This window comes from Chrysochloris asiatica, unplaced genomic scaffold, assembly GCF_000296735.1.
Source record: "Chrysochloris asiatica unplaced genomic scaffold, ChrAsi1.0 scaffold00008, whole genome shotgun sequence".
Lineage (NCBI taxonomy): Eukaryota > Metazoa > Chordata > Mammalia > Afrosoricida > Chrysochloridae > Chrysochloris > Chrysochloris asiatica.
The window spans coordinates 33,461,703-33,488,449 of NW_006408526.1; the positions used below are offsets into that span (position 1 = coordinate 33,461,703).

General features: G+C 50.2%; 1 protein-coding gene across 1 annotated transcript in view; it reads right to left on the bottom strand.

The window, feature by feature from the left end:
- Nucleotides 1–289: 289 nt before the first annotated feature.
- The window catches only part of TRIM29 (tripartite motif containing 29), a 27,977-nt gene continuing 1,519 nt past the window's right edge, over nucleotides 290–26,747 (bottom strand). Inside the window, exons 2-9 of the mRNA XM_006833917.1 lie at nucleotides 18,354–18,449; nucleotides 17,136–17,369; nucleotides 15,813–16,011; nucleotides 13,417–13,518; nucleotides 10,945–11,037; nucleotides 7,226–7,321; nucleotides 3,798–3,874; nucleotides 290–353 (exon numbers count right to left, since the gene is read on the bottom strand). Coding sequence (XP_006833980.1) covers nucleotides 291–353; nucleotides 3,798–3,874; nucleotides 7,226–7,321; nucleotides 10,945–11,037; nucleotides 13,417–13,518; nucleotides 15,813–16,011; nucleotides 17,136–17,369; nucleotides 18,354–18,449 — 960 coding nt within the window. The 3' untranslated portion in view covers nucleotide 290. The remainder of the gene's footprint in view (nucleotides 354–3,797; nucleotides 3,875–7,225; nucleotides 7,322–10,944; nucleotides 11,038–13,416; nucleotides 13,519–15,812; nucleotides 16,012–17,135; nucleotides 17,370–18,353; nucleotides 18,450–26,747) is intronic.

The following is a 26,747-nucleotide window of genomic DNA, read 5'->3' on the forward strand; positions in this document are numbered from 1 at the left end:
TTAGAGGAGAGAAGCCCCACCTATCTCCCATCCCAGCTATGGTTGAGTATACGAGCACAAGAAAGATGGTGACCGTCTGAACTCACAAAGCAAGAAAGGGGCTTGGATGGAGTGTAGCTACCAAGGAGTAGGTGAGGCTGGGACTGCCCAGAGAGGGCCAGCAGAGAGCTGAGGAGGCAGGTATGTGATCCTCCTGCCCAAAGGGAGCAGGAGGAGCTTAGAAGGCACTAGCAGCAGAGTCAGCTGAGGAGGGCAGGGGTGGTGGCATCTCATCCCTTCCTCTCTGAGACTCATGGGGCCTCATTGGAGCCGATCCCATTGCCTTTGTTGACGTAGAATGGCCGGTAGTGAGACTGTGGACAAAACAAGAGTTGTTAGGGAGAGAAAATAGCAGGCAGCCCACCACTCAGACCCACCCTAGCCTAGCCTCCCTGCAGGATGCAGCAGTGGTCTGTACCCCAATTCCCAGGATCTTGTAGCTCAACCTTCAACATCTAGTTACCCTATCATAACGAGTTGGCCCCTAATTATTATCAGAATTTCAGGTGCAGATCCTAATAAGAGACTATTTGATTAGCAGGTTGGTGAGCTTGAACCTTTAGTGCCCCATCAAACGTCTATGGCCAGCATTGCCATGTTGTCATGGTTGTTGTTGGCTGCCGTCCATGCACAGTGGACTAAACTGCGCTGGTCCTGTGTCATCCCCAGGACTGGCTGCAGACTGAACCCTTGTGATCCAGAGGGTTTCACTGGCTGGTTTTTCACAAGTAGGTCTCTGGGTCTTTCTGCTTAGACCCTATGTTGAAACCTGTCCAGTATCATAGCAGCATGGGACCATTCTCTACAGAACACTCTGTTCTGAGTGTTTTGTATGTAAGGACTCATTTCACTTTTATAGTTTCCCAATGAAATAGCTCACTATTAGCAGGCCTATTTTATAGTTGAGCAAACCTAAGTACAGAGAGGTTCAGTATCTTGGCCAAGCTCACTCAGCCAGTAAGAAAAGGAGCCAGGATTCAAGCCCCTGCAGTCTGACCCCAGACATGTCCATACACCCCAAGTCTCTGCCTCATATCTTGAGTCTCCAGGGCTTCATGTTTGCTTCTACTCTCTGCATAGTGCTTTCTGACAGAGAGAGTAAAGAGAGCGCAAACAGTAGCCCAGCCCAACACAGACCCTGCTCTGCCCCTCCACCTTGTCCCATCTGTCCCTCGCCACTCTCATCCTGCCCCCTCATTGGTATTCACCCAGCATCTCCCAGGACAGAACCCAGTGACAATGTCCCCAGCCAGCTCTGTGCATTACAGCACAAGTAATTTCACAAAATCAGCACTCCCTGCCTCCCAATCACTTCATCAGGGCCCTGTGAAGCCTCCCTCCAGGCAAATCTCAGCTCCCTAGGCCCCTAGAGGCTCTCAAGAAGAGGATCTGTCCTCAGTCAAAAGGACTGATCTGCCTCCCCACCTTGCCATCAACCAGACCCAGGGTGCCCACAGCCCCCATCCTTGCCCCTGCCTGCCTGGGAACTTGGATCTGCCACTCAGCCCTGCACCTAAGCCTGGTCCCAGAGTAGGACTTGGCAGCTATAGGATGGTGGAACTAAGAGTCTTTAGTTCAGACCTTGGTTTTACCAATGAATTCAAGAATGGATGAATGAATGACGAAACTGAGCTCCAGAGACGATAAAGGACAAAACCAAAGTCAAACTACTCAATGGCAGAGCAGAACTGGGACTTGATCTCCTGACCCCCAGGTACCAGCCTGGATCTCAAAGCAACTGTCAATAGACAGTTAATAAAGCCCAAGCCTTTTCTTTCAGGAAAGCTGGGTCAAGAATATAGTTTGCAGGTGGGCGAGTGGTACTGTCTCATTAGGTGCCTGAAGTGGTGGGTGGGGCCGGAAGTAAGCCCCAAGGCATCCAGGCAGAGCACACACCCCTCAATCCTACCTTGCCTTGGGGTCACCACACTTGAGAGTTAGTTGGAAAGGTTAATGATTACCCAGGGGAACATGAGGTACTGAGGAAGCATGACCCACACAAGATCAATCAGCAAGTTGGCAAGAGGGCTGGGACCAGCACCCAGGCATCCTGACTCTGGGACCCAGGTCCCAGAGCAGGACTTGAGAGCTATAGGATATTAGAGCTGAGAGTCCTTAGTTCAGACTTTGGTTTAACCAATGAATTCAAGAATGGATGAATGAGTGAAGAAACTGAGCTCCAGAGAGAGTAAGGGACAAAACCAAAGTCAAACAACTACACAATGGCAGAGCAGAGCTGGGACTAGGTATCCTGACCCTCTGGGCACCTAGCACCCTGCCTCCATTCTCCCAGCGCTAGGTGCTAGCCAGGGACCACCAAGCCCTGCCCTGCCGCAGGTCCCAAAGTCATGACAAACGTTCTCCACTGGGACCAGACTCTGGGAGAGAAGAAATGTATGTGGTAGGAGGGGAATGACCAAGGCCAGAAACAACTCTTTTTTCCCCATATCTGCTTTCTGCAGCACTGCTGCTGCTACACCCTCAGGCCCAGCTCTAAATTACATACACAATCACTTAGCTCCCATCGCCAGCAAATTAAAGATTCTCTCCAATTAACCCGTCCAACCACTCTGTGGCCCAGAGCTAATCACCTCCCCACGCTCTGGCTTCCACATGTAAAGATCACAGAAGCTCGGCTGCCACCCCTACACCCACCACAGGACAGCTGGCTATCTCTTTCACAGGACCTTGTATGAGCCTTCAGGAGGAGAAGCCCTAAGGGAAATCAAGGCACAGCCTGTGAAAGGCAGTCCCTGATCACTGACATCTCAGACAGAGGTCAGGCATGTCAGCTCTAAGAGGGATGAACCCAAACCAAACCAGGTGTCAAGTCAAGTCTGAGTTATGGTGACTCCATGTGTGTGTCACAGCAGAATTGGGCTCCATAGGGTTTTCAGAAGACGGTCACCAAACCTTTCTTCAGGTGGACTCAAACCATCAACCTTTTGGCCAACACTAAGTGGGTTAACAGTCTGCACCTCTAGGAACTCCCTAACCCGTCAAATGGATTCACATTCATGGTAACCCATGGACTCCTAGTGTGGCACTGAGGAACATCACTGGACTGTGAACCACAAGGTCAGTGGTTCAAATCCACCAGCTGCTTCTCGGAAACCCTATATAGGGTCGCTATAAATTGGAACCGACTCAACGGCTCTTAACAACAGCAACAACATGGTAACCCAAAGATGAGCGATATCATCTAATCTTAACACCCAAGATCCCACAGTCAGTTTGTGGTCCTGATCACTCAGGATCCCACAGTCAGCTGGTGGCCCCAACCCACAGCCGTACTTCCCTGATGGGTTGCTCTTCTGATGCACCTGGCTTTGGGTCCTCAGACAGCAAACACTCATGATAATGCATTCCTAACTCTCCAGCCTCTGCCCCCTATGCCATCACCCAGAAAGCTCTCTGCTAAGAGCTGGACAGCTGTCCCCAGGAAGATGAGACCCATCTCCTGGATGTCTCCCTGAACAGGGCATTTTACAATCCCAGAGCTGGCAAGGACTAAGCCACCATTCAAATAAACCTCAATGCTCAACAACCATTTGCCAAATAAAAAGCCAATGCTGTCCACTTGACAGATTAGGAAATTGAGGCCCCGAAAGTGTGTGCTTACTCCAGCACCCCTGACTACTCTCCCTGGGTCTCTACTACCCTTTCCTGTATGAAGGTATTCAGGTGGCTTGCCCCTCAGAGCCCCAGGTTGTGCCCAGATATCTGGACATTTGTGCCCACGCAGCTCTTCCACTTACCAGCAAAGTTTGCTTGCTGGATTTCCAAGTCTGTGGCTGGGCCTTAGGGCTCTGGCTCCGGATGAGAGAGGGATAGCCTGAGGATACAAGAGGTGTCAATCAGCCAGGTCCCACGGCTAAGACAGCACAGATTCCTTCTCCAAAGTGACCACCAAGCCTTGTCCAGCCCATTACCAAATGCAGCCACCCTGAAGGGGCGTGCAGCAGCCAGAGTGATGCCACTGAAGCTCTGAGAGCTGGCCAAAGGGTAGAAGCACCAGCAGAAAGAAGGGGGAGCAGACCAGGGGGATGGGGCCAGGTAGCAGGTAATGACACCCCAAACCCAGGTCAGGATCACACTGGCTCTTCACAGATTTTATTCACCCACCCTGAAGTCTCACACTAAGACTTCTCCGCTACCTGGCACCCAGGACAGCTACAACCCACAACCTCCTGCCTGGGGGAGCTCTTTCTCCCCTAACACCTCATGCTGGGTAGCTAATAATTCTCATTTTACTAAAGCCCCACTGGTAGTATAGTGGTTATGAGTCAGGCTGCTAACCTCAAGGTCAGCAGTTCGAAACTACCAGCTGTTCCGTGGGAGAAAGATGAGGCTTTCTGCTCCCTAAAGATTTACAGCCTGGGAAACCCTATACAGGGTCACTATGAGTTGGAACCTACTCCACAGCACATAACCAACCAACCAACTTGTGATAAGCACTGTGCTGGGGGCCTTGGTCTTCACACCTAATCCTCACCAGGTTCTGGGTCCTCAGCAGTTTGCTGAGTTACATAGACAAGTAAGGGGCAGTGAGGATTAGAGCCACCTTTTGCTCAACCCCCATACCCATCTTCATTTTCTTCTGCCCACTCTGCAGTCTCTCCCATTTCACCAGCAGGAACCAGGGTCCAGAGAGGGCCACTCATTTTGGACATTTACCAGTGTGGCTGCCGCCCAGGGTGAGGTAAGTAAGCCCGAGTGGCCTGGAACACAGGGACTCTCTCTGGTTTGATCCAGAAGGGGTCTGTGCTCCCTCCCCACCCCACTCCACTCCACTCTGCCCAGAGGGCCTGGAAGGGAACCCCAGACTGCAGAGTGAGTTCCCACCCACTGGAACTGGAAGAGTGAAATACAGTTGGCAGTGCCAACTGCCAGCCACAGGGACACCTGCCATGGGAAGAGGCAGGCAGGACCAGACCCAGCAGGGTCTATTCCTGGCTTGTGCTGACTGACCCCTGCCTGGTAAGGCCAAGGCCCATCAACAGAGCCTCTGCAGCACTACTGGCCACAGCTCAACTGGCCCACCCCAGGGTTGGCACCTAATAAGAAGGTAGAGGAGACAGAGCAGATGACCGGTCTCTGCCTCCATCTAGGGAAGGGCAGCCTTGGAAAGAGAAGGCTCCATGGGCCCTGAGTGGGAGGTGAGAGAGGGCAATGCACACCTCACCTCTCAGTTCCCAGAGAGAAAGCCCCATACCAGGCATGGAGAGGTGAGGACCAGGATGGGGCTGGGGACAGGGAGTGGTCCAGGAGACCCACCTTGTGCAGCAGGCAGAAGTTGGGGAGGGGGCAGCTAGGGGTGGCAAATGAGGGCATGCACCCTTCTGTCAGGGAGCTCTAGGGAGGAGGTACCAGGACACCCTGAAAGTGGCAGAGAGTCCCCACAGGATGCCCACCTGCCCTGCTGTGGCAGAGAATAAGGGGAGGGGTGGAAAACAGGCAGGTACCGGGATTGTTTTTAAACAGACCACTGCCATCCAATGGTTTGGAAAACTCTGAAGTGGCCTGTCCCAAGGTGGTGAACTGATAAGGGGTTTTCCCAGTGCCTGATGGGAGAGAGAGAGGCATTAGCAGCATGGTCTGGAGGGAGCCAAACAGGACAGGGGTTTCATCGGGGCTGCCTAGAACTCGTGCCGGCAGGTCAGTCATGGCTAGTGGGATTCTCCTTGCACACTGAGCACCCCTGCCCAGAACCCTTCTCCCAAAGCCACTGCCAGCTAAGGAATGTGGTCATGGGGTTCCTGAGCTGACTCTCCTGTGTTTGGAGAAGGGATGCTCCCAGAGTCAGGCATAAGCAGGAGAATGTCTATGAAGGCTAGTAGGGAGAGATTTGGGAGCAAAAAAGCTCTGAATCCCATGTGAGAGTGGTTATCTGCCCCGCCGGGCGGCCTTGGGCCCAAACTTGGCGTAAGAGAAAGGAAGCATCTTCTGCAAGTCCCAGAGCTCCTCAGGCCTGGCTCCCAGGGAGGACACCTGGGGTCCGCTGGTCATAATCCTTCTCCTTCATCTTCACCTTGTTGGTACCAAGAATCTTTGCCCAGGGTGTTGGCTGGGAACCCAGACCACACAGGATGGCTAGGTGATAAAGCTACCACTTGGGAGTTTGCCTGCCCTGTCCTTTGCCAGGCCCTCCTCACCCTGTCCTTCTCCCTGCCTTCCCTAAATGCTTATCCTTCCAGATCAAATGTCCTGGGACTAGATGAGACATGGGCTTCCGCCCAGCTCCCCACACCCATGCTATCCCTAGGATAGACGTGAGGTTCAGGCCCCACTGTAAGCTGGAATCTGGTTCAAGGCTGCACACTGAGAATGACCCCAAGGGACAGGAGAAATTGGCCACACAGCCTTGTCAAATAGCTCAGGAGAGCAAGGCAAGCTGGGACAAGATGTAGGAAAAGGAGAATGGGGTATTGGAGATCTTAGAAGCCATAGAGACCGGCCCTTCTCAAAGGGGTTCCCACAGGAGCCTGGCTCTGTGAGGTGGCATTACACAGCAGGGGGGTTCTAAAGTCGCTAATGGTGGGAATCACCAGACAGAACAGTTAGCTAGGCTTTCTGCAGGGTGTGAGGGTGCCATGTTTCTTCACCCCATAGACCACTAAGGTCTTCCATTGTAGAGCATCTTTAAGAACTACAATAGGATCCCTATGAGTCAGAATCAGTTCCAAAGACTCCTGGAGGGGCACTGTAGGAACAGCACTGGACTACGAACCACAAGGTCAGCAGTTCAAGTCCACCAAGTACTCCTTGGAAACCCTATGTGGGGTCACTATGAGTCCAAACTGACTCTACAGCACTTCACAACAACATAGGGTCACTGTGAGTCAGAACCAATTTGATGGTAGTGGGTTTGGTGTGTGTGGTGATCAAGATTCAAGCAAAGTTAGTCTGGCCCCCTACCCCTTCCCTTATTTCACAGCAAAGAAAACAAGGCCCCAAGAGGGGACAGTGGCTCCCAAGGTCCTGCCAAGTCATGGCCAGGCTTCAGCCTCCTGCCTCCAGGTCAGCATTCATTCCTCTACAAGGTGAAAAACTGCTGAGTGAGGAATAGGACAACAGCAGGCTCGTGAAGTGATGGCCAAGTGAGTCTTCAAAGAACCTTCCCCTAGGGAGAAATCAGGGCTGGGGCAAGGTGAGGGGCCACAGAGGGCCAGGGCTGGGGTCTCACCTTTCAGAGAGAAGGAAGAGCTGCCTTGCACTGCAGGCAAGTCGTCAGAGTTCTGGATGGTGGAGGAGTATTCCCAGACCCGAGAGGTATAGTTACCTGGCAGGAAAAGGAAGAGGATCAGACCATGGCTGTCTGGCATGGAGGCAGGAGGGCAGGATGCGGTTATTTTATGACTTTCCTTGCAGCCCCTGCTGGGTTACCATCCCCCAGTCACGCCTCCCTCCAATCCTTCCTGCCATCCAAGATGTTTTTCTATATTTATATTTTCTATCTATATTTCATGATAAAATATAAAGCATCCTCATGTCCCTGCCTTACCTAAAAACCCACCATCCCCAGAATAAGGTACTTAAGTTAGCACAGCCCACAAGCGTTTCCGGACTCACTGCCCCACCCCACCCCTCAACACCTTCTGACCTGCCTCTGCCTCTTATCGCCCCACTCTACCGTCCACCCAGGCTGAGCTCTTGGCTCCCTAGACACACTAGGCTTGTGGCATAGACAGGATCCTCTGCCTTGGATAATGCACTTGCTCTCCCACCCTCAGTAAATCCACTCAGGACTTAGCTTATGTGTAATTTACCCCAAGTCTGTATGTGTCCCACACCTCACATCACCTTGTCCTTCCCTTGGGGTGGACTTTCTCCCTGGGTTGTGTTTGCAAGCTGACATGCCTGTCTCCCCCTGCTCTCCAGGCTGTGGACCCAGAGAGGGCCGGAAATATGCCCGCCTGGCCCATCACCACAGTCAGTTGCTGGCACAAAGCCTAGTTCCTCAAAGGTGCTCATTATATGGTTGATGGATGAATGAATGAACAAACAAACAAATAAATACAAGCCCATCCTAAGCACTGGGGACAGAGGCAGCTGATGTAACTCCTGACAACTGTTTGCCAAGTTGAATTGGTTGATGAATGTCCATTTGCAGACTGTGTCTCCGAGGCTCAAGGAAAAAGAAGCCATGGGAGGATATGGGGGAAACCTCAGAGGCAGTGAGAGGGCATTAAAAAGGGGCTTCGACACCCACAGGGATGATAAAGGCATGAATACATATCTCCAAGCCCCTCCCTCAGCTGGCTGGAGGACTGCCCAAAGTGTCCCCACCACCCCCAGCAGTCAGTAATGGTGAGGGCTGGCCTGTCCACTTACAGACCCCTCCCACAAGAGAATTAGGAAGGCTCTCAAGAGCATGCCCACCCGAGGGTCTGAGAGACCATATGCCTTGTCTTTTCATTTATACATTCATTTATTCTGTCTTTCAGCGAATGTTTCCTGAGGGCCCCTACTGCTCAGCCCTGGGCACAGGGCAACCAACAGGACAGACAGTTCCTGCCCTCACGGGGCTCAAATCTATGATAAATATGGAGAAGGGAATGGCAGTTGGTAATAGTTGGCCACCAATCTGGGTGTAGATGCCTCTGGTCTCCATGGACCATACCCTCACTGCAGAGGTCCTCCGTGTTCCTCCCTCTCTGCTGACCTGCCCAGGTCTGTCGGGGATAGGAGCTCCAGGAAGCCTATGGCTACAAGTTGGCACATGGAGGGCATGCATCCAGGGCCCCTGGGACACAACAGGCTTCCAGAACCTGGGCTCCCTGAGTCCATGGCCCTGTCTTTGTACACAATGTCTCCCTCTTTACACTGGGCAGAAGAGACCCTGCATGTGGCTGCTTTCTCTGAGAAAACCACCTTCCTAAGACCCCATTTCACTCCCAGGTCACACACCTCCCAGAGCAGTCCTGCCAACTGAATTTCCAGAGATGGCCCTCTGCGTATAGCATGCCCTCTTTTCTTTCCAGTGACAGCTCAACTAATCTGCCTTTACCCAGTATAACTTTTCAGATCAGGAAAGATATTCTGTGAGTGAACAGGCTTCTTATTAAGCCTTTGTGGAATATGGAGCCTTAGGTGAAATCCTGAGCCCCACCCAGAACCTTCTGAGGTGGAACATTCCCACTTGAAAAAACATGCAGACCAACCCGGAACAGCTAGAGGAACAGAAGGTAATTCGTGGAAAAAAATACCAACAGAAAAAATTATAAAGCAGACTGTTTGGCTGTTACAATATCAAGTAAGCTGTTTGCCTTGGAACCACCAAGGCAAGAAAAAGCAGCCTATCAATGTAAACCCCTTTCTAAGACTGAAACTCAAAAGTAACACACGAGCAGTCTTGTACGCTCATTGATGACCACCCTGGTCTACTTGTGAGTGGAAGTGGGGGAAATGCAGCAATGAAGACATGGGTTAAGTTTGGCTGTGTTCCATAGACACCCATTAACCTTAAAATGAGAGAGAAAAAAGAAAGGGCTGGCTAGTCTGAAGTTTAGGGAGACATGTGAACTTCCAAGTCCATGGACACTGACCTAACCACTGGGGGCTAGAATTGAGAGTGAAGTGGCCAGATAGTCTTAAGTGGGGGGAGGCATGTGAGAACTCCCAAACTTGTAGATAGTACTCATTTGACAAGTTTGGATGGCTTGCTGACCAGCACTCAACCAGAGGAAGATACAGAAGTTTGATACCAGGAGCAAGCGTAAGTTGCTACAATTTGATGAACAGGACCTTTGCTTATGATTGTAGCTGCTCAAAATTCCAACTGAAAGGGAAGGATTCTTCATATCAAGGACCAAGCCTGTCTCAGTACACAGGGTTGATACAGATGGGTAACTTAGACAATGACTATAAAAAATAGGCACAAAATGACTGGTTTATAAGCTTTCATAAAGATGCTTAGTCTCAGAATGATGGGGTTAAGGTAGAATCCCCACTAAATAGTTTTCCTCTTGTCCAGATGGGTCTGGTGAAAGGGGGTGGGGGTTCTAGAGCTTTATGACTCAATTGTGAGTAATTGCTCTCAGGACAAATTGTGATGGTCACAACTGTAAATGTAGAAAAGGTATAACTAAAAGTGGGGAGTAGTTAATCTTTCATTTCAGGAATCCTAGGACCATCAAGAGGGGAAAGTATGAGTGGAGTGTGGAAATCTAACCAGAAAAGTGGTAACAGCAGAGATGGTGGAAAAGGCAATGGCATAGAGAGACAGAGCAGCTGAGGACTGACTCCAGGCCCATGGAATGACAAAGGCAGTGGGCCTGTGGGCAGGAGGCTGGCTTGCAAAATGTGCCCTTTGGACATTTAAACAAATATATATTTTCTGTGTGGTATGTGTACATCAAAAAAGAAAAAAAAAAGAAAAGAAAAGAAAGGAATAGAGGTAAATACTATTAAATGATGGTACATGGAGGAGATTGTAAACATCACAATGAAACAAAATACGATTTGTTGAATGTAAAAACTGATGATCTCTGCCTGATAAACTTTCACTTAAAAAAATAGAAAGTCTGTGGGCCCTGATGTCCTGATACTTACTAGGGGACATGCCAGAGTGACTGCTGAGCTCCAGGTCCCCTGACTCATCCTTTAGGGGTAAGTAGATCACGTGGACTCGGGGAATTTCCAGTGTTGCTAAGGTTCTCAGGCTGCTTTTCCTCCAGCCTAATGGTGTCTTGCACACACACACACACACACACACACACACACCTACACACACTACATTAAGCTCAAAACCACCTTCCCTACCTCAGCTCCCCACTTTCATCTCACATTAGGGCCCAGTGTCCCCACCCCATGGCCCAGACCTGGCCCCTGACCCCAAACCCACTTCCTGCTGTACAGCCCAAACATGGGCCCTGCCCAATCTTGAACTGAGCCCCCTCGTACCTTTGGTGCCATAGAGATTGTTGAAATTCTTCTGGTTGGTCTCCTTGGAGAGGCGGTTGGGAGACGATGGCTGGTACGATGTCCGGGCCCCACCTGTGAGGCAGACCAGAAGACTCTCATTGCAGAAAGGGAGCTATGTCTCAACTCCAGGGACTAAATGGTGATAGGCAGGACCCTTTGGCCTCCAAACCCAGCTGCCTATCTTGGGGCCTGGATTCTACCAGTAAGAGAAGGGGATCATTTAATTTTTGTCCAAATTGGGATATCCCTAAGATTGAAAAGGGGGCTATTAAACAGTAAACCTGGCTGTCCTGGATAAACTAAGACACCTAGACACCCTACCTAGGGGCTTTGTAGGCGTCAGAAGGCTGGAAAGCCAGCCCCTTCCTCCTGAGCCAGTGGTCCTGGGTGGGGAGAACCCAACACTTTCTGGGTAAACACTGTGAATGAGACCAGGAACCTCGGGATAGAGTTCCTGAGGAAGGGAAGACCAATGGCAGTCATGGGGGCAGAGACATGGGCCCCTGGCCAAGTGAGAGTGAGGCATCTGGAGCTGGTCTGATGAGCAATTCCCACGAGCATCCCCCAGGTGCCAAAATGGCGGCTGTTGCTCACTCCCATGGCACAAAGCCTATACGGCAGAATGTTTTCCTCCTTCATCCATTTGGGCTCTCACAACAGTCTTATGATACAGGCAGAGGGATCTGAATATTCTCACATCACAGATGAAGAAATGAACTCCTATGTGTTTCTGGGGCTTTCTACCAGCTCTGCCCTCCCTACCAAACTCTCAGACTACACAGTTCTGGTGCTAGCCTACCTGGTCCAGCACTTGCTGGTCCCTCCTCTAAACCTTTGAGCCTGAAGTTTCTTTCACCCCAATACTCTCTGGTCCACCACAACCCTACTCTTTACATCTACCATCACATCCCTGCTCTTTACTGAGGACACTCTCTCTCTTTCAGGGATCCCAGCCTTGGCCTCCTGGTAGCCCTTTAGTGGCCTAATTTCCCCAGTCTTCTTAATGATTCCTGTTGGCCCTGCCCTTTTCTCTACCCTGAGCCTGGGAGCTCCCAGAGGGCAGATTTACTCCTCCTTGTCCTGAGCCACAGTGCTAGGGGTAGTGACACCAGAGGAACCTGTTTTCATCCACCTACAAATGTCAAAGGCTGACTCACAGTGACAAAGCTGGAAGATTTCCTAGGCATTTGAGTTAAACCTCTTGTTTTCTTAGATGGGACTTATGAGGCCAGAACTGAGGGTGGTCAGCCCAAGGCCATCTAGACCCTGAGACTCTCAAGTTACATCTTTTCTGTGCTCCTTCCTTCCACATTCCATCCCCACCCCACCCCCGTTGTTGTGTGCCCCCTCCCACCCCAGCAGAGTTCAGCTAGCCCTCATTCCCCCACAGAGTATAAGGGCCAAGCAGGAGCTGACTCAATGTCACCTCAGAGGGTAATCCTAGGAGAAGGGAGAGCCAGAGGGACCAGGCCAGGGCGAGGTAGAGAAGGCCTGTAAAGAAAGAGTGCCTGTCTCCGCTAACAACAGTAGGCACCCAGGCAGCGCTCCAGGGAGGGGAATGGGCCTGGCCCACACCAGGATTGTGGGATAAGGGGCACACAGCTGCTTCTCCAGACCTCTGCAAGAAGCCCAGGTGTTGTTTTCAAACTGGGTGGAGCAGCAGGAAGTTCTTTTCAACTGAGTTCATCTCTCCAAGTCCCCTCCCTCAGTGTTTGTGTGTGTGTGTGTTTGCTTGGGTGTATGAATTACTGCTTAGGGCCTGCCTCCCCGTCCCCCATTCCTTATCCCTTCCTCCATGTCTCCTCCTCCCCTGACTCCACAAGCACATGCTTGTTGTGTCTGAGGACTGGCCAGCCTGGCACACCCCCCTGATGTTTGGGCATTGTTGTGGTCTGTTGCTGGTGCCAAAGAATGTGGCAGGCTACCACAGGGCAAGAACAGGTAGACACTGATCTGTACCTACCAGGATGTCACCTCCAGAAGCTGGGACTGATGAGGGAGGGCCTAGTCTCCAGCACAGGTAGAGAACAGTGAGGAAATTGGGGAGAGGAAATGGTGGCCTCCTAACCTTGAAAAACAGAATGGGTCTGGGGAAACAACCTTCCGCAGGGGCTCAAGATCCACACAAAAAACTAAGTGGCAGCCAAACATAGCTCCGGTCACCGGCAGACAGACGCCAATGAGACCAGCACCAAGGAGACTCACTTTAAGAGAAGCAAGATGCAGGACGGAGTCAGGGGTGCAAGAAGAGGCTGCCTGCATCCTGGGAAGAACAGGGTGAACGCATAATTTAGCATCCAATCCAGACATGTCTGAGAGTGAAAGGAGGCACTAACGATTATACCTGGACAACAGGTATTTGCCAGGACTTTCCCAGGTCATCTCGCCAAAGGAGGGGACCCTTCAGCAGCAAGATGGCACCAATTCTGGAGCCAGGACCACCCCCCTTACCCTTGGGTGTCAGGTACATGGAGTATCTCTTCATCGTGTCTGGCGCACCCCACTCAGTCCCATAGTTGTTTGTGTAGTTGTTCATGTAGCGATGGTCACCACCTAGGAAGGAGAGGGATCAGGTCAGCAGAGGGGGTGGTAGCAAGGAGCTGGGCTCAGCTGAGTCCCCAGAAGAGCCAAGCTTTCTCAGCCATTGGGTCTTTAATGCTCTTCCCAGCATGCACTCTGCTCCTGTGCTCTTGGGGGCAGGGGAAAGGGTTTGACCCCTTGAGAATAAAAACATGTGCACAGCATTCTTCAGATTACAAAGTGCTGCTGATATCAATTTCTTCATTCCATCTGTATGTCAGCCTCTGGGCAAGTCTGATAATCCTCATGGAACAGCTGTGGACATTGAGATCCAGGAGGTGAGGGAAGCAACTTGCCCAATGTTGCATGACTAATACGGGCAGAGTTGAGTTTTGAGTCTTGGTCCTCTGTTTCCAGTTCAGTCACTGCCACTGCTGGCAGCTCAAGGTGGAGGACTATAGTGTAATTCTAACTCCATGACCCAGGGATCCAGCCAGCTGAGCTGAATCAGGCAGAAGCTCAAACTTTGGAAGAAACCATGGAAAGGAGGACACACCTGACTCCTCCTTTCTTGACATCTCACTGCATCTGCTAGCCAACTCCCCATCTCAAACAAAGCCTGACGTCCCAAGGAGCTAGCCTTCCATCCGGCACACCTTCCTCTTGTCACTTCCCCATCTTCCACCCTCCCTCTGGAAGAGCAAGACTGAGTGGCTCAGAGTCTCATCCTTCATCTTCATCACCTGTCTTTGGCAGAGGCCCTGACACATAGTAGGCACTCAACGAACAACCAAATGCCCCTCTCCTCTTAGCACCTGGATCTTGGTGAGTGGGACTGTATCCCAGGTCTGGTGTGAGGGGGAGGCATGACTCACTGTCTGCCCATCCCCAGCCTCCCATAGTCAGACACACTCCCAACAAGAAGGCAGCAGTGACAGGCCGGCCACACAGGAGCCTCCCCGCAGCCCAAGGCACAAGTGCAGGGCTGCTGACATCAACTGTACCCTTCCCAGCTCCTGCCCATCGCCTCCTTGCACTCCTTGTACAGGGCTGAAGGGCCACACCCATACAAAGGCCATACCAACACAATCATGACCTAACTATGCAGCAGAGGGAGGATGGGAGGCTACCAAACCACCCTGCCCCAATCTGGGCCATCCTCATAGATCAGGTCCAGGCCTCAGCTGAGGGGCTCCAGTACCAAGTGTGTACCTCAGTGGCAATGATCGGCACACTCTGCAACCCCAGCACCTCCTCCCCCACTGTCAGTAGACTCTCAACGAGAAAGCACAAAAGGCTGAATAGCAGAGTGTTATGCCCTATACAGCTGTGTGATTTTGGAAAGATCCTTCTATGAGCTTCATCCTTCTCATGTGCAAAATGTAATAACACTCTGCACATTCCCCCCTTCCCCCTGCCCAACACACACACAAAGGTGTTGTTGGAGGAAATAGGATGATGTAAATGAAGAGCTCAGAGAAACACATGGCGTGAGGGGACACTCAGCCAGCATCAGTGTCATCACTGTTGTCAATGAGAGGCTTTCAGGACCCATGCATTGGTGAAAAGCCAAATGACTGTCTTGCTAGGAAATGGTTCATCTGTCCTCAGGTGTGCTTGAATAGGAGACCACATTTCACAGGGGTGCTGTGGGATATCACCCCTAAGCCCCCACCCTTCTGCACACTGTAATGCCCCTCTCCTCCCAAAAGAGAACTCCATTTGGACACTGAAGACTGAGGTCTCTTCCTCTGCGGAGTTCACGTCTAGAAGTCATTGACTAGGTGGCATCCTCAAGGGCTGTCCCCGGGTTGGGCCCCTGGGTGGGGTTTTGGGGAAAGTGCCTAGGCTTCAGGGCCTAAAGGTTGTGGAGAAAGACTTAGCAGGGTAGTTTCTCAGATTAGGAGGCTTTCTGTGAGATGACTCAATTGACCTTGTTGGGGACAGCCTGAATCAGAAGAGCTGACTGCAGGAGAGCTAATGTGTCCCACCATCTCCAAACTGTCCCACAAGGACTAGCCCTGTCTTTGGTTCAGCACTGCTTAACACAGACACACTGACCAGCAAGTTCTCCCTCTAAGCATGGATGTAGTCTCAGGCCACATTGACACAAGTTTCCAAAGCTGCCAGTTGAGGCTCTGATGCATACAAGCTGCTGCATCTATGCAGTGCTGGAGTGGGCAACAGTCTCTGAATCTTAGTTCAAAACAGGCTTGAGTTGAGGGGGGAGTGGGGAACAGCGGTGGATGCCAGTTAGTACCAGGTAGATGGAATTACCTGGGAAAGAAAGGCCCATTGCCTTGGGTCTGTCCACAGAGGTGACCTACCATTTTCCATGTGGTTCCTCTCAATGAAGTTACGGCTCAGGTCTGCCTTGCACATCTTCTCAACATGACGCATGCACACGTTGAGCAGATCGTCCTTGAAGTTGCCCAGCGACTGCCCTAGGCCCTCCCCCTCCAGCAGAACATGGTAGGTGGGCAGGGGCGGAGGGAGGGAGTAATTGCTCATCAATTCACCAAATTCCTACCAAGAAAGGAAGTAAAGCATTAACTTCCTGGGTCTTCAGTTGCTAGGAGGAGCCCTCTCTGCCAGGGCCTCTCACAGTTTAGCTGGAAGACTCAGCACTGGGAACCGGGTTCTAACTCTTGTTCTGTTATGAACTAGCTCTATTTTCCTCACTGAACATTAGTTTCTTCTTCTGGAAAATGAAAGAGGCTGACTAAAATCCACTGGATGCTCTCTGATATCCCTGATGGCACTAATATTAATGTAATTCCAGGTTAGCACCCCTAAAACTCGGTACATAACTCCTATCACACTGGGGGCTATGAGAGGGCACAGCTGTGAAAACTCCAAGGCTGAAAGCACTGAAGAAATGCAAGGAATTACAATTGTGTCATGGGTCAGTCATCATGGTATTTCCATATCCACCTGCCATGCCCAACTCTGCCTCTACATCTCTGCACTTCCAACTTCCCTTTACTCACAAAAGAATTCCTCCTCCAAATCCTAACTGGCCTTCAAGACCCAATTAAATTCTACCTCCTTCACAAAGCTGTTTTCTGTCGCACTAGCCTGCTGTTCTTTCTCCAAGCTTCCACAGACATTTATCTCCTGAACCATATGCTTTATCACTTAATTACATACTCTTCTATATTGTTCTCTAATTGTATACATCTTATCTTCCCAGCTGGATTGTGGCTCCTTGGGGGCAGAAACCATGTCTTAAGCTTTTCTATTCTCCACAGCACCTAATAGCGTGCTGGACATTACAGTGCCCCCAAACACTGTAGCAGATTGAAGGATGAATGGATGAGTAGACAAGATCGAGGATAACAAATATGCAGCACTCATATGCCACCACCATCACTCATATCCAAAGCAGGCATCACCAATCAATTGCAGATCTCTTTCCTGCTGAGCCTGGAGTACTGTTAGTATACTCAATTGAAGTTGGGAATGATGATATTTGTGCGCCATTTTTGGACTAGGTAGGAAAATGGCTTGCATGGAAAATCAACAGATGGATTGGATGACAGAATGAGATTATAGCTGGGTGGCTTGGATGAGTGTATGAATGGATAGGTGGGAAAGTGGGTGGGAGGACTGAGGGACTGAGGGACTGTGGCAATGGAGCTGCCTGTTACCTGCAGAAACAGCACTGAGTCGGTGATGCTGTGCAACTGCTCTCTGGTCTGCTTGTCCTCATGCAGGACCTTTGCCCTTTCATCCAGAGCATCCACAATCACTTTCACTTGGTTCACAGCATCCTGCTCCCGCTGCTCCAGGGCAGCCCTAACTTCTTCTTTCTGCTTCTCCAGGTCCCGCACCAAGTCCCGGAAGTTCTGCTCCAGGATGGCCTTTTCATTGGTGGTGAAGCTCTGGATCCAGGATGGGGAAGGGATGAAGAAAGTTTCAGTAAGAACAAAAACACACCTCCTACAGGATTAGGGCATTTCCACTGACCAACCTGGCAAACTTGTTTGGCCAAGCATCATCCTCTTACTCAAAGATACCATAAGAGAGATGCCATCTATTGATAAAGATGACCATCTTTGGTTTGGTTTTTGGTTTTGGTTTTCTCAGCCTATCTTCTCTTATCCACATGTGGTTCCTTCCTCTTGATAGATTGACATAATCCATCATTTCCACCCTTGGGCAACTCCTCGTGGACCCAGAACATCCCCCTTGAGTCAGAGCTAAAACCAATTACACTTACATCAAGTCCAACTCATAACAACACAATAGGGGAACTGTGTGCCATAGGGTTTTCAATGGTTGTGACTTTGGGTGAATTCAAACCTCCCACTTTTCAGTTAACACGTGTGTTAACTGTTGACACCATCCAGAGACTCCTAGGAGTTAGGGTATGCTCAATGAAATCTCACCCCAAACCAAACATCATTTAGAAAGTGAATTAGCTGGAAGTTTATGTGCCAGAGTCAAGGGTCAGTAACCTCAGATTGAAGTTTGCAGTTATCCAATATGGCAGATATATGTCCAAGCACACTGGGACAAGCATAGGATAAATGACATGAACTGGGTGATTAGTTGGTGTGATGGCAAAGTAAACACAGAAGGACATTGGAGAGCATATTGGAGGACAGGTCAGTGTGTGGTCCTTATTTGCTGGAATGATATAAAATGAGCACAAAGTGGTGGGCCAAATCCTACCTGGTTGCTTGGCCAAGATAAGAAGGGGAGTTGGTGGGAATGCCAAGAGGATGAGGAACCCAGAAAAGACAAGTGTGGAATATAAGTGTGGGCCTGAGGCCTCAAACAAGAGCCAACATCTGCCTCGTCAGAGGACCAGGCAGGACAGGCAGGCTGTGGGCACAGTAGGGAGAAGGTCTGGTGCCACCCACCTTGATGCGATCCTTCTCCTTCTGCCATTTCTCAGTCTCATCCTCAATCTCAATGATCTTGAGCTGCAGCTGCTCCTTCTGGAGTGACAGCTCTGTCTGCAGGGAAAGGCCCAGGATTGACAGGTGAGTGAGAGGGAGTGGGGTAAAAGAGAACCAGAGAATCAGAGAGGGCCCACCCCAGGAGTAAATGCTGGGATAGGCCTCATCACTCATCCATTCATATCTTCATTCAGTAAGTGCTCATAAAGACTGGGATATGCCAGACTCAGTCACCAAGAATACAGTAACCTGCGAAACACCATATCCTCCAAATCCTAAGGCTTTTAGGGCTAGACATTCCAGCCATGGCTTTATAAGGACTAACCCTCTGTCTGTTTCCTCCGCCCAAGAATCTTATTTATGAGTTCTTATTTTTTTAGGTCAGGAGAAAGATGAAGATTTAAAGCCTTGGAAACCCTACACAGGGTCGCGATGAGTGGAAACTGATTCAATGGCTTCTTTAGGTGGACCTGGGACCATTGGGAAGAGGAAGGGAAGCTCCTGCCTCTTTTGAGCTAAAAGGAGGAAAGGGTCCTAGCTTAGCTCAGCTCAGCTCAGCTCAGCCCAACACAGCCCAACCCAGGGAGTGTCTCATGGCAACAACAGTGTGCAAATGTTTCTGAGGCATGACGTGAGCCTGTGTTGCAAGCAGGAGCTGGGATTGCCGCTGGCATGGACTCTGTTTGGGCAGGCACAGCCATAAACCTGTTTATGGGAAAGTAAATGCATTCTGCAGTTTTGACAAGACAGAGACTTTTATCCAGGGTTCCTGGAGGAGGAGAGAAGTTAGAGTGAGGCTGTGGAGAGAAGAGAGGTTCTAAGGATCTGTACTCATGTGTATTAGGGGCTAGGGAGGAGTATGGATGAGGATCTATCAAGACCATACTGGGACTTAAGCTCTCGTGTCCATGTATATGCATAGCCATATGCATATGCAGAAAGAGACTTTTTTTATTTTTCCATTTGGGGAAATGCTCTTCTCTGAATAGCAGCTCAACAGAGGGAAAAGGGAGGCATGGAGCTAAGGACGATTTATTCAGCCAAACCAAAAGGCACCTCTGTAACTCTACTGGGCTTCCCTCTAGGGCACTCAAAGCACCTTCCAGCTTGGAAGGTATGTGAGTGATCTCCAAGTGATAGGCATGAAGTTCAAGGTACCCAAGGAAGTCTTTAGATGGTTGAAGATCTCCCCAAATATCTTTGGGGGTTTGAATACAGAGACACACCCTTTCTCCAACGGTCTGCTTGAGGAACTCATAAAAATCATCAACATGAGAAGCCACAAGCCACTAGGAATGTCAGCTTCAGCCGCACAGAGTCACAGGAACTGGGCAGAGAACTTCACCATACATCACTCCTTTGAATGCTCCACCATGCCAAGGGGGCACTCAGGGAAGTGGGCTGGTGGTCCATGGAGCTTCTCTGGCTCTCTTGGGAAAGGTGCCAGAGGGCTGGGGAGCTGGCTTGTATGGAAAAAGGTAGGTAAGGCACTGAGTGGGAGACATGGAGCACTCCAGACTGAGAGCCTCTGATGCCAAGTCCCTCCCCCTCTGCCTGAACTCTCCAGGCATCTGCCTAGCCAACAACGGGCTGGAAATTCCATGACACAGAAAGTGTCATCACCAGAGATGGAAGATGGTTCTCAAGAAGAGAGGAATGACAGAGACAGGTATGAGAATTTTGGCCTGGTCTCTGGAAAAGACAAGAGAGAGTTCAGGTGTCAACAGACAGCATTGTGGAGACTGGAAAGCAAAGAGGATAAGTCCCCACTGTAGATGGTGGAAGACTCAGCCCTCAGACTTTGAAAGTTCAAAAGTCAACTGAGCCCGTGTCTCTGAAGACACCTGAGAAGACTGCACTTGGTAGCTAGATCTAAGCTGTGAGGAAGAGACTGAGAGACTAAACAATGGGTCTCTCCCAGGCAACTTTCCCATCTCTGAAAACACCTGAGTTAAGTCTTAGGTGGGAAGGAGAGCTAGGGCTCCCAACCACTCCCACTGAGACTTTCTAATGGCTCAGGGATGGAAGAACTAGCATTTGGGTTTCTCACTCCCACCTCACCACCCCCAGGGCAAAAGTGCATTCTCTCATACCTCCTGTCCACCGTCTCTCCCACCCTCAGGTCCAGGCCCAACCCTGGTGAAGGTCCTAGTCACAGATGGGAAAACAGCAGTCCCTCCACAAAATAAGCAACAGGGGTTCCAGAAGAGAGCTCCCCACCTACAATGCAGGTAGTCCTCTCTGAGGGACTTGACTTCTCCCTGCCTCAGTGTTATTATTCTGACTCATAGTGACCCTGTAGAGGATTTCCATGGAGCAGCTGGTGAGTTTGAACTGCCAACCTTGAAGTTCAAACTGACTTGCAGTTCAGGGTTTATCCTACAGCGTTTTATGTAGAGGACCTAGACCTGCCTCCCGGAGGCATTGTGAGCATGAACTGAGGATATGCTGACAGACGATGGTTCTTGTCACTGTTTGTGGATATCTGCATGGAGTAGCAGGCCTCAGGTCACAGATAAGTAAGGGGAAGGGGCAGGTGTGGCCATGGGAGAACGTAGTGGTTTTCAGTGGTGAGGACGGTGTGTCTGTGGCATCGGGTTCACTGTTCAAAGGGCGAAAGACACAGAATAAGAGACTGGAAGGTCAAATGTTAGGCTAACAGTGCAAAATGGAGGTTCAGACTAAAGATCATTAAAGATTGCAGGGGGCTGGGGAAAAGAGAGTGGGATAAAAAAGAGGCAATAAGGGTCACTATAGATCAGAATTGACTCGATGGTGCTTAACAACAAACTAGTTGTAACCCTCCTGGTGTGGTATTGTGGGTTAATACGCCAGACTGCAAAGCCATTTGAACTGCAAGATCGGCAGTTCAAACTATCAGCTGCTCCTCAGAAAGCCCATACAGGGTCGCTATGGGTCAGAACCAACTCGATGGCACTTCACAACAACAACGAACTGTAGGGTGGAAACGGTTTAACCAGAGAAGGCCAGGGGAGTCAAGTGTCTGGAATGAACACCCCACAGGAGGAGACTTGTTGAGAGCCATTTGGAAACTCATCAGTCTAGAATAGGACCTGCAGGTGAGCAGTCTGACCAGGTGACCATACTGGACAAAGGGTAACAGGGTATTATGAAAGGGAATTAGGGTATTAAAAAATGGAAAACACAAGAGGGTTTTAGAACAATGAAGAGCCTGGACCAACAGCAGCCAGAGGTCAGCCTCCCAGGATTTAGGACATAAGGCAGAAAGGAAAAGAGGGCAGTGGGGCCACTTGAGATATGGAAGGAAGAGCACAGCCAGTGACTTGGGTGATTAGGAGGCAGAGATGGTTGTTCTGGGAAAAGTGTGAGGGCAGCGTCAAAAGTAGAGACAGGCTGTCTGCAGCAGTGGGCGGAAGAACCCGTGAGGGTGAGGAAAGACGAAGCCTCCTTACTTCTCTGGGCACTAGGAAAGCTGGACAAAGGACCTGGGAGGGGGCCTTGCTTCTACAGAATGTCTTGCAAAACCAGACTTGCAGGATGCAGCAGGATCTTGGAGCAGATCTTGGATGGGAACACTGTGCTGTGGAAACGGCCGTCTCTCACCTCTAGGATGAGTCCTACTCCTGTCAGGAAACAAGGGTCCGGGCTGGGACCTCTGGGTTTGTACCCATATCTGTTCAGCTCTTAACAATTTGTCTCTGCTGACAGGGCTACACAGAGCTGAGACAGGATGTGGGAAACAACACAGCATAAGGGTTCCCAAAGATGTTGGGTTCTCCCACAACACAAGAAGGAAGAAACTTGATTTTTATTACTGAGCATCTACTATGTGCCATGGACTCCTGGTGTGGTGCTGTAGGATCAGCACTGGACTGCAAACCACAGGGTCGGTGGTTCAAACCCACCAGCTGCTCCTTGGAAATCCTCCACAGGTTCTGAGTCAGAACCGATGCCAGAGCACTTAACAACAATGTGCTAGGCATTTTCTCCTTTACCCTGAAGATAGCTGTGATATCCCAGTTTACAAATGTGGAAATTGGGAAAGAGTACAAACATAGCTGAGTTCTCACAGCTAAGAAAGTGGTAAGGTCAAGATCCAATAACTTCTTGTTGTTGTGAAGTGCCATCGAGTTGGTTCTGACCCATAGCGACCCTGTATAGGGTTTCTGAGGAGCAGCCGGTGAGCTTCAACCACCAACCTTGCAGTTCAAATGGCTTTGCAGTCTGGCACATTAACCCAAGAACCACAGTAGGACTCTTAAACTCCAGGTTTCTTCTGTTCTTCTAGGACATTGTCCATCCCCTTTGAGTCTGCTTACCTGGGTTCCTCCACTTCACAGCTGCTGCAAATAGTGGATTCTACCTCTTCCCTGTTGCCCCTCCCCTTTCCAACCAGATCCCCTCCCCAGGAGCCCTGAAGCCTGGCTTTCTCTCTCCTGTCTCCCTGGGACTTGACCGAAGCCCCTGCCTGCACCTCCCTTTCAGTGTTTTCCTCCTGCTCCCCATAGCATTCCCTTCACCGTGTCCAGGCCTGTCCCTAAATACTTTCTATGCTCATCTGGTTGCCTCTGGCTCTCGGTTACCTAGAACAGGCCCTGCATGGGCCACCCACCCTTGAAATCATCCCTTAAAGGTTTCCCTGAGCTCAGAGAGGTAGCTCAGCAGCTGGTGATGCCTCAGCCAGGCCGGAGTCTTCAGGAGCACAGGCACTTGAACATTCACCTAGATGTGTGTGCTTGTGCTACCTCCAGGGATGGGAGATTCCACTGTGATCTTGCCCTAGCCTGAATTAACCACTTGGGCCGTGGGCTGTGACATTTGCCAAATGAGCCAGTTAATTGCCAAATTTGTACTCTCTGACAAATGGTAATTATTCTGGATAAGAATCTGAAATGGTGGATAGATTTCCTCGTTTCCACCCAGATGACAAATAGTCCAACATTAGTTAGTCGGTTTGATTACGGTTTACGGTTCCTCTGATTCCTGACAATGCTCAGTCCAGGGAGGGGGCATAAAGGGATGAAAAGAGCCTCACCAGGCAGCCTTCAGACCAGCAGGGGTCCTGGGGGAAGTCAATTCATCTCAAGGTAGAATTGGACTAGGCTTCTGATTTCCAAGCAGGCTAATCATTAGAACCTCTTAGGAGACCTGGTGTGGCACTGTAAGTTCACAAGGTCGGCAGTTCAAACTCACCAGTCGCTCCTTGGAAACCCTATATAGGGTCACTATGGACCAGAACCTACTTGACGTCACTTAACAACAACAACAACAAGGAGACTTAAGACTCCAGATTCTGGGCATATCCTGTGAACTCCTGAATCAGAACCTACTGGGATAAGACCCAGGACTCTATGTTGTAGCGATTCACAGGTGATTCTGGTGTAGACAGCTCAGCATTGGTCTGAGAATTAATGTTTGGGAATCTCTGGACTCAATAGCCTCAAGGAGACCTTCCAGTCCTACCAAGAAAAGGTTTTAAACAGTGGAGAGGAAACAGCCTGGGCTTCGGCCAGACCAAGAGTCTCGGTCTGAATTCCAGCTCTTCCACTTTGTACCTCTGCAGCTTTGGGTAAGTTGCTTGGCACCTTTGAGTCTATAAAATAGGTGAGTAACACTCATCCCATAGGACCGTTGTCAGCAATAATTAGGACAAAATGAAAATGCCAAGCACCATGCCTGACACATAGATGTGCTCAACAAAGCCTAGCTTGTCTTCTACCTGCCTGCTCTTTCTCTTTTCTTCCTTGTTTCTTTCTGATCTGTAAACCTCCAAAACTGTACATAATTTGTTGTTGCTGTTGTTGTGAATACCAGGCTTCCCCCCAGCATCCCAGAGGTCATCTCCATCTCCTAACTTGCCCACCCTATTCTTGTTCTCCATGAACTCCAGGAAAAGTGTCCCAGCCCCCTCCACAGCACCCTTGAGCCTGGCTCCCTTTCCTGAATACTTGTCACTGCAGTCTGCCCACAAAGAGCTTTCCTGCCCAGACCAGCACAGCTCAGAACACTCAAGGGCCATGGACCGCCCATGCCCAGTAAGTAGGTGATGATTCCACCTCATTAGAATTGGGCAACAAGATGAAAAACAAAGCCAGCAAGCATGGTGAGAGAAATGAGCTGAGCTAAATGATGGAATCAAGAGCAGACAAGGCGCTGCTTCTGAGCTGCTGGGAGCTCACTCTCACACCCCACCCCACCCCACCCCCCCACACACACACACACACTTAACAACACCAAGTGAGGCCCAGGAGGTGAGCTCCACAGCCCTGGGTGTCAGCTACAGCCTCATGCAACTAATCAGGACAGGTCTGGATTTACCTCACCTGTGTCTTCATCAGCAGGCCTCAGAACAGGTTTTGAACTGGGTTCCTTGCAAAAAGCTGAGTGTGGGCTGATGTTTGGGTCTGTAGGAGACTCCTCCAGAGGATGCCATGGTTGATATGCTCATTCTCTTTGGTCCATCAGCCCACTAACCCTGCTCTGTGCTAATGCACCTGATGTCTGACATTTCAGCAGTGCCAGACCTGGACCAATTGCTTTGTTCCATCTCAGTCTCCTTGCTTCTCTGTACCACTCTTGCCTGCCTCTCTACACCGCAGGTATGGGCATGTGTGTACACACACACACGCACACACACAAGCACACAGGCACGGTCTAAAGTCTCCACCATGAGAACCTCCCCAATGGACCAGAACACTTGCTCCTGAAGCCCCTGATGTGGCATATATATCCTGAGTCCCAGCCCCTCAGTGAAGCTCTCAGACATTGGAAGAAGACTTAGAGGGTTTCTTCCTCAAATTCTAGAATCTTGGAAGGTCCCTTTCAAGGCCTGTGTCCCACCTGCAAGGTGAAAAAGAAGACTGATGATATTGCGATGTTGCTAATACTCTGATCTGATGTTTATATTCAGCTGCTTTGGCATAACAGGGCGTAGGTTCCTAATCTTGTTTGTGTGTCTCGGTTCTGCTTCCTGACCTACATCAGGCTTGATTCCTACAGAAGTCTCAGTACCAAAGCACAAATTCCAAGCTCCCAGCTCCTCCAAAGAGGGATGTCTGAGACCCTCCTGCCACTTAAACAGCTTCATGATACTCTCGTTTCAAAGTTTGGGCCAGAATTTTGAGCATATAAAACAATCCTGGTATGAAACACATCCGCATGGATGCGATCTGCTTGGTAGAGCCTTCTTGGCATCTTTTTACCACTCTCCCCTGACTACTCAAAGACATTTCTGAGAATTCTAGGGTTCTGTAAGGTTCATGGAAAACCACCAATCTTACCCCACCCCTTGATTTTACATATAGGAAAAAGGAAGCTGAGGATAGACAAGCTTACCCATAGTTTCACAGTTAACTAGAGACCACAACCAGGACTGGATTTCAGATTGCCAAAGAGCCCTGGTAGTGCAACGGTTAATCACTGGGTTGTTAAATAAGAAGTTGGCAATTCAAACCCACCCAGAAGCTTCATGGAAGAAAGACCTGGTGATATGTTCCCATATAAATTGCAACCAAGAAAATCCAACCTGGCAGTTTTACCGTCTCATGAATCAGAATTGACTGGAAGACACCCAGCAACAACCCCCAGTCTGAGGCTCTGCACTTTCTTGTCATTCATGAGATGATTCCCACTGTTCCAAAGAAGTCCCTGGGGGATGGGGTTCATGTCCCTGCCACATATATATATCCCCTAGTATGAAGCTTCCATCCAGGTGGGGGTGGGGGACAAGAAATACCTTCCGCTTGGGCCCCAAATGAAGCTTCCCAGAAGTATCTTTGCATCTGTTCCCATTTCTAGCTCATCCCTCCCTGCCCAGAGGTAGGACAAGAAGCAGTGGGGGGAGAGTCTCAACAAACACCTGGTCAGGAAGGCTGGGCAGGGAATGGGCTGTACTACCCCAGCCTGAGGGCTGCGGAAACTCTGGAGGAAAGTCAGGTCCTCTATACAACCCTTGCCAGGAAGGGTCGCCTTAGGGGAGGCCACCCACAGCAGGTAGCTGCAGAGGTGTGGGTGAGCTGGGCCCAGCATCTGTGGGGCAAAGAGTAACAGCCACAACTGGGTTCTCAGACTAGAACACCTCCACAGGTGTGCCGGTCACAAGCCTCTGCATGCCTGTGCTCATCCCCATGGCAATACAAGGATAATCACATACACAGGGCTCAGGGAAACATACTGACCTCTCATATACACAAATATATGCAGCCACATATGCACATAAAACACACGCATATACATGCCCCCCTCCCCCCACTGCCCACCCCTACACACATACTCCAGCCCTCATAACGTTCACCTACAGACACAGCCGTGATCACATGCAACCCCACAGAAAAAACCCACAAGGCCTCACCTAGAGCAGCCATGACGGGGGGG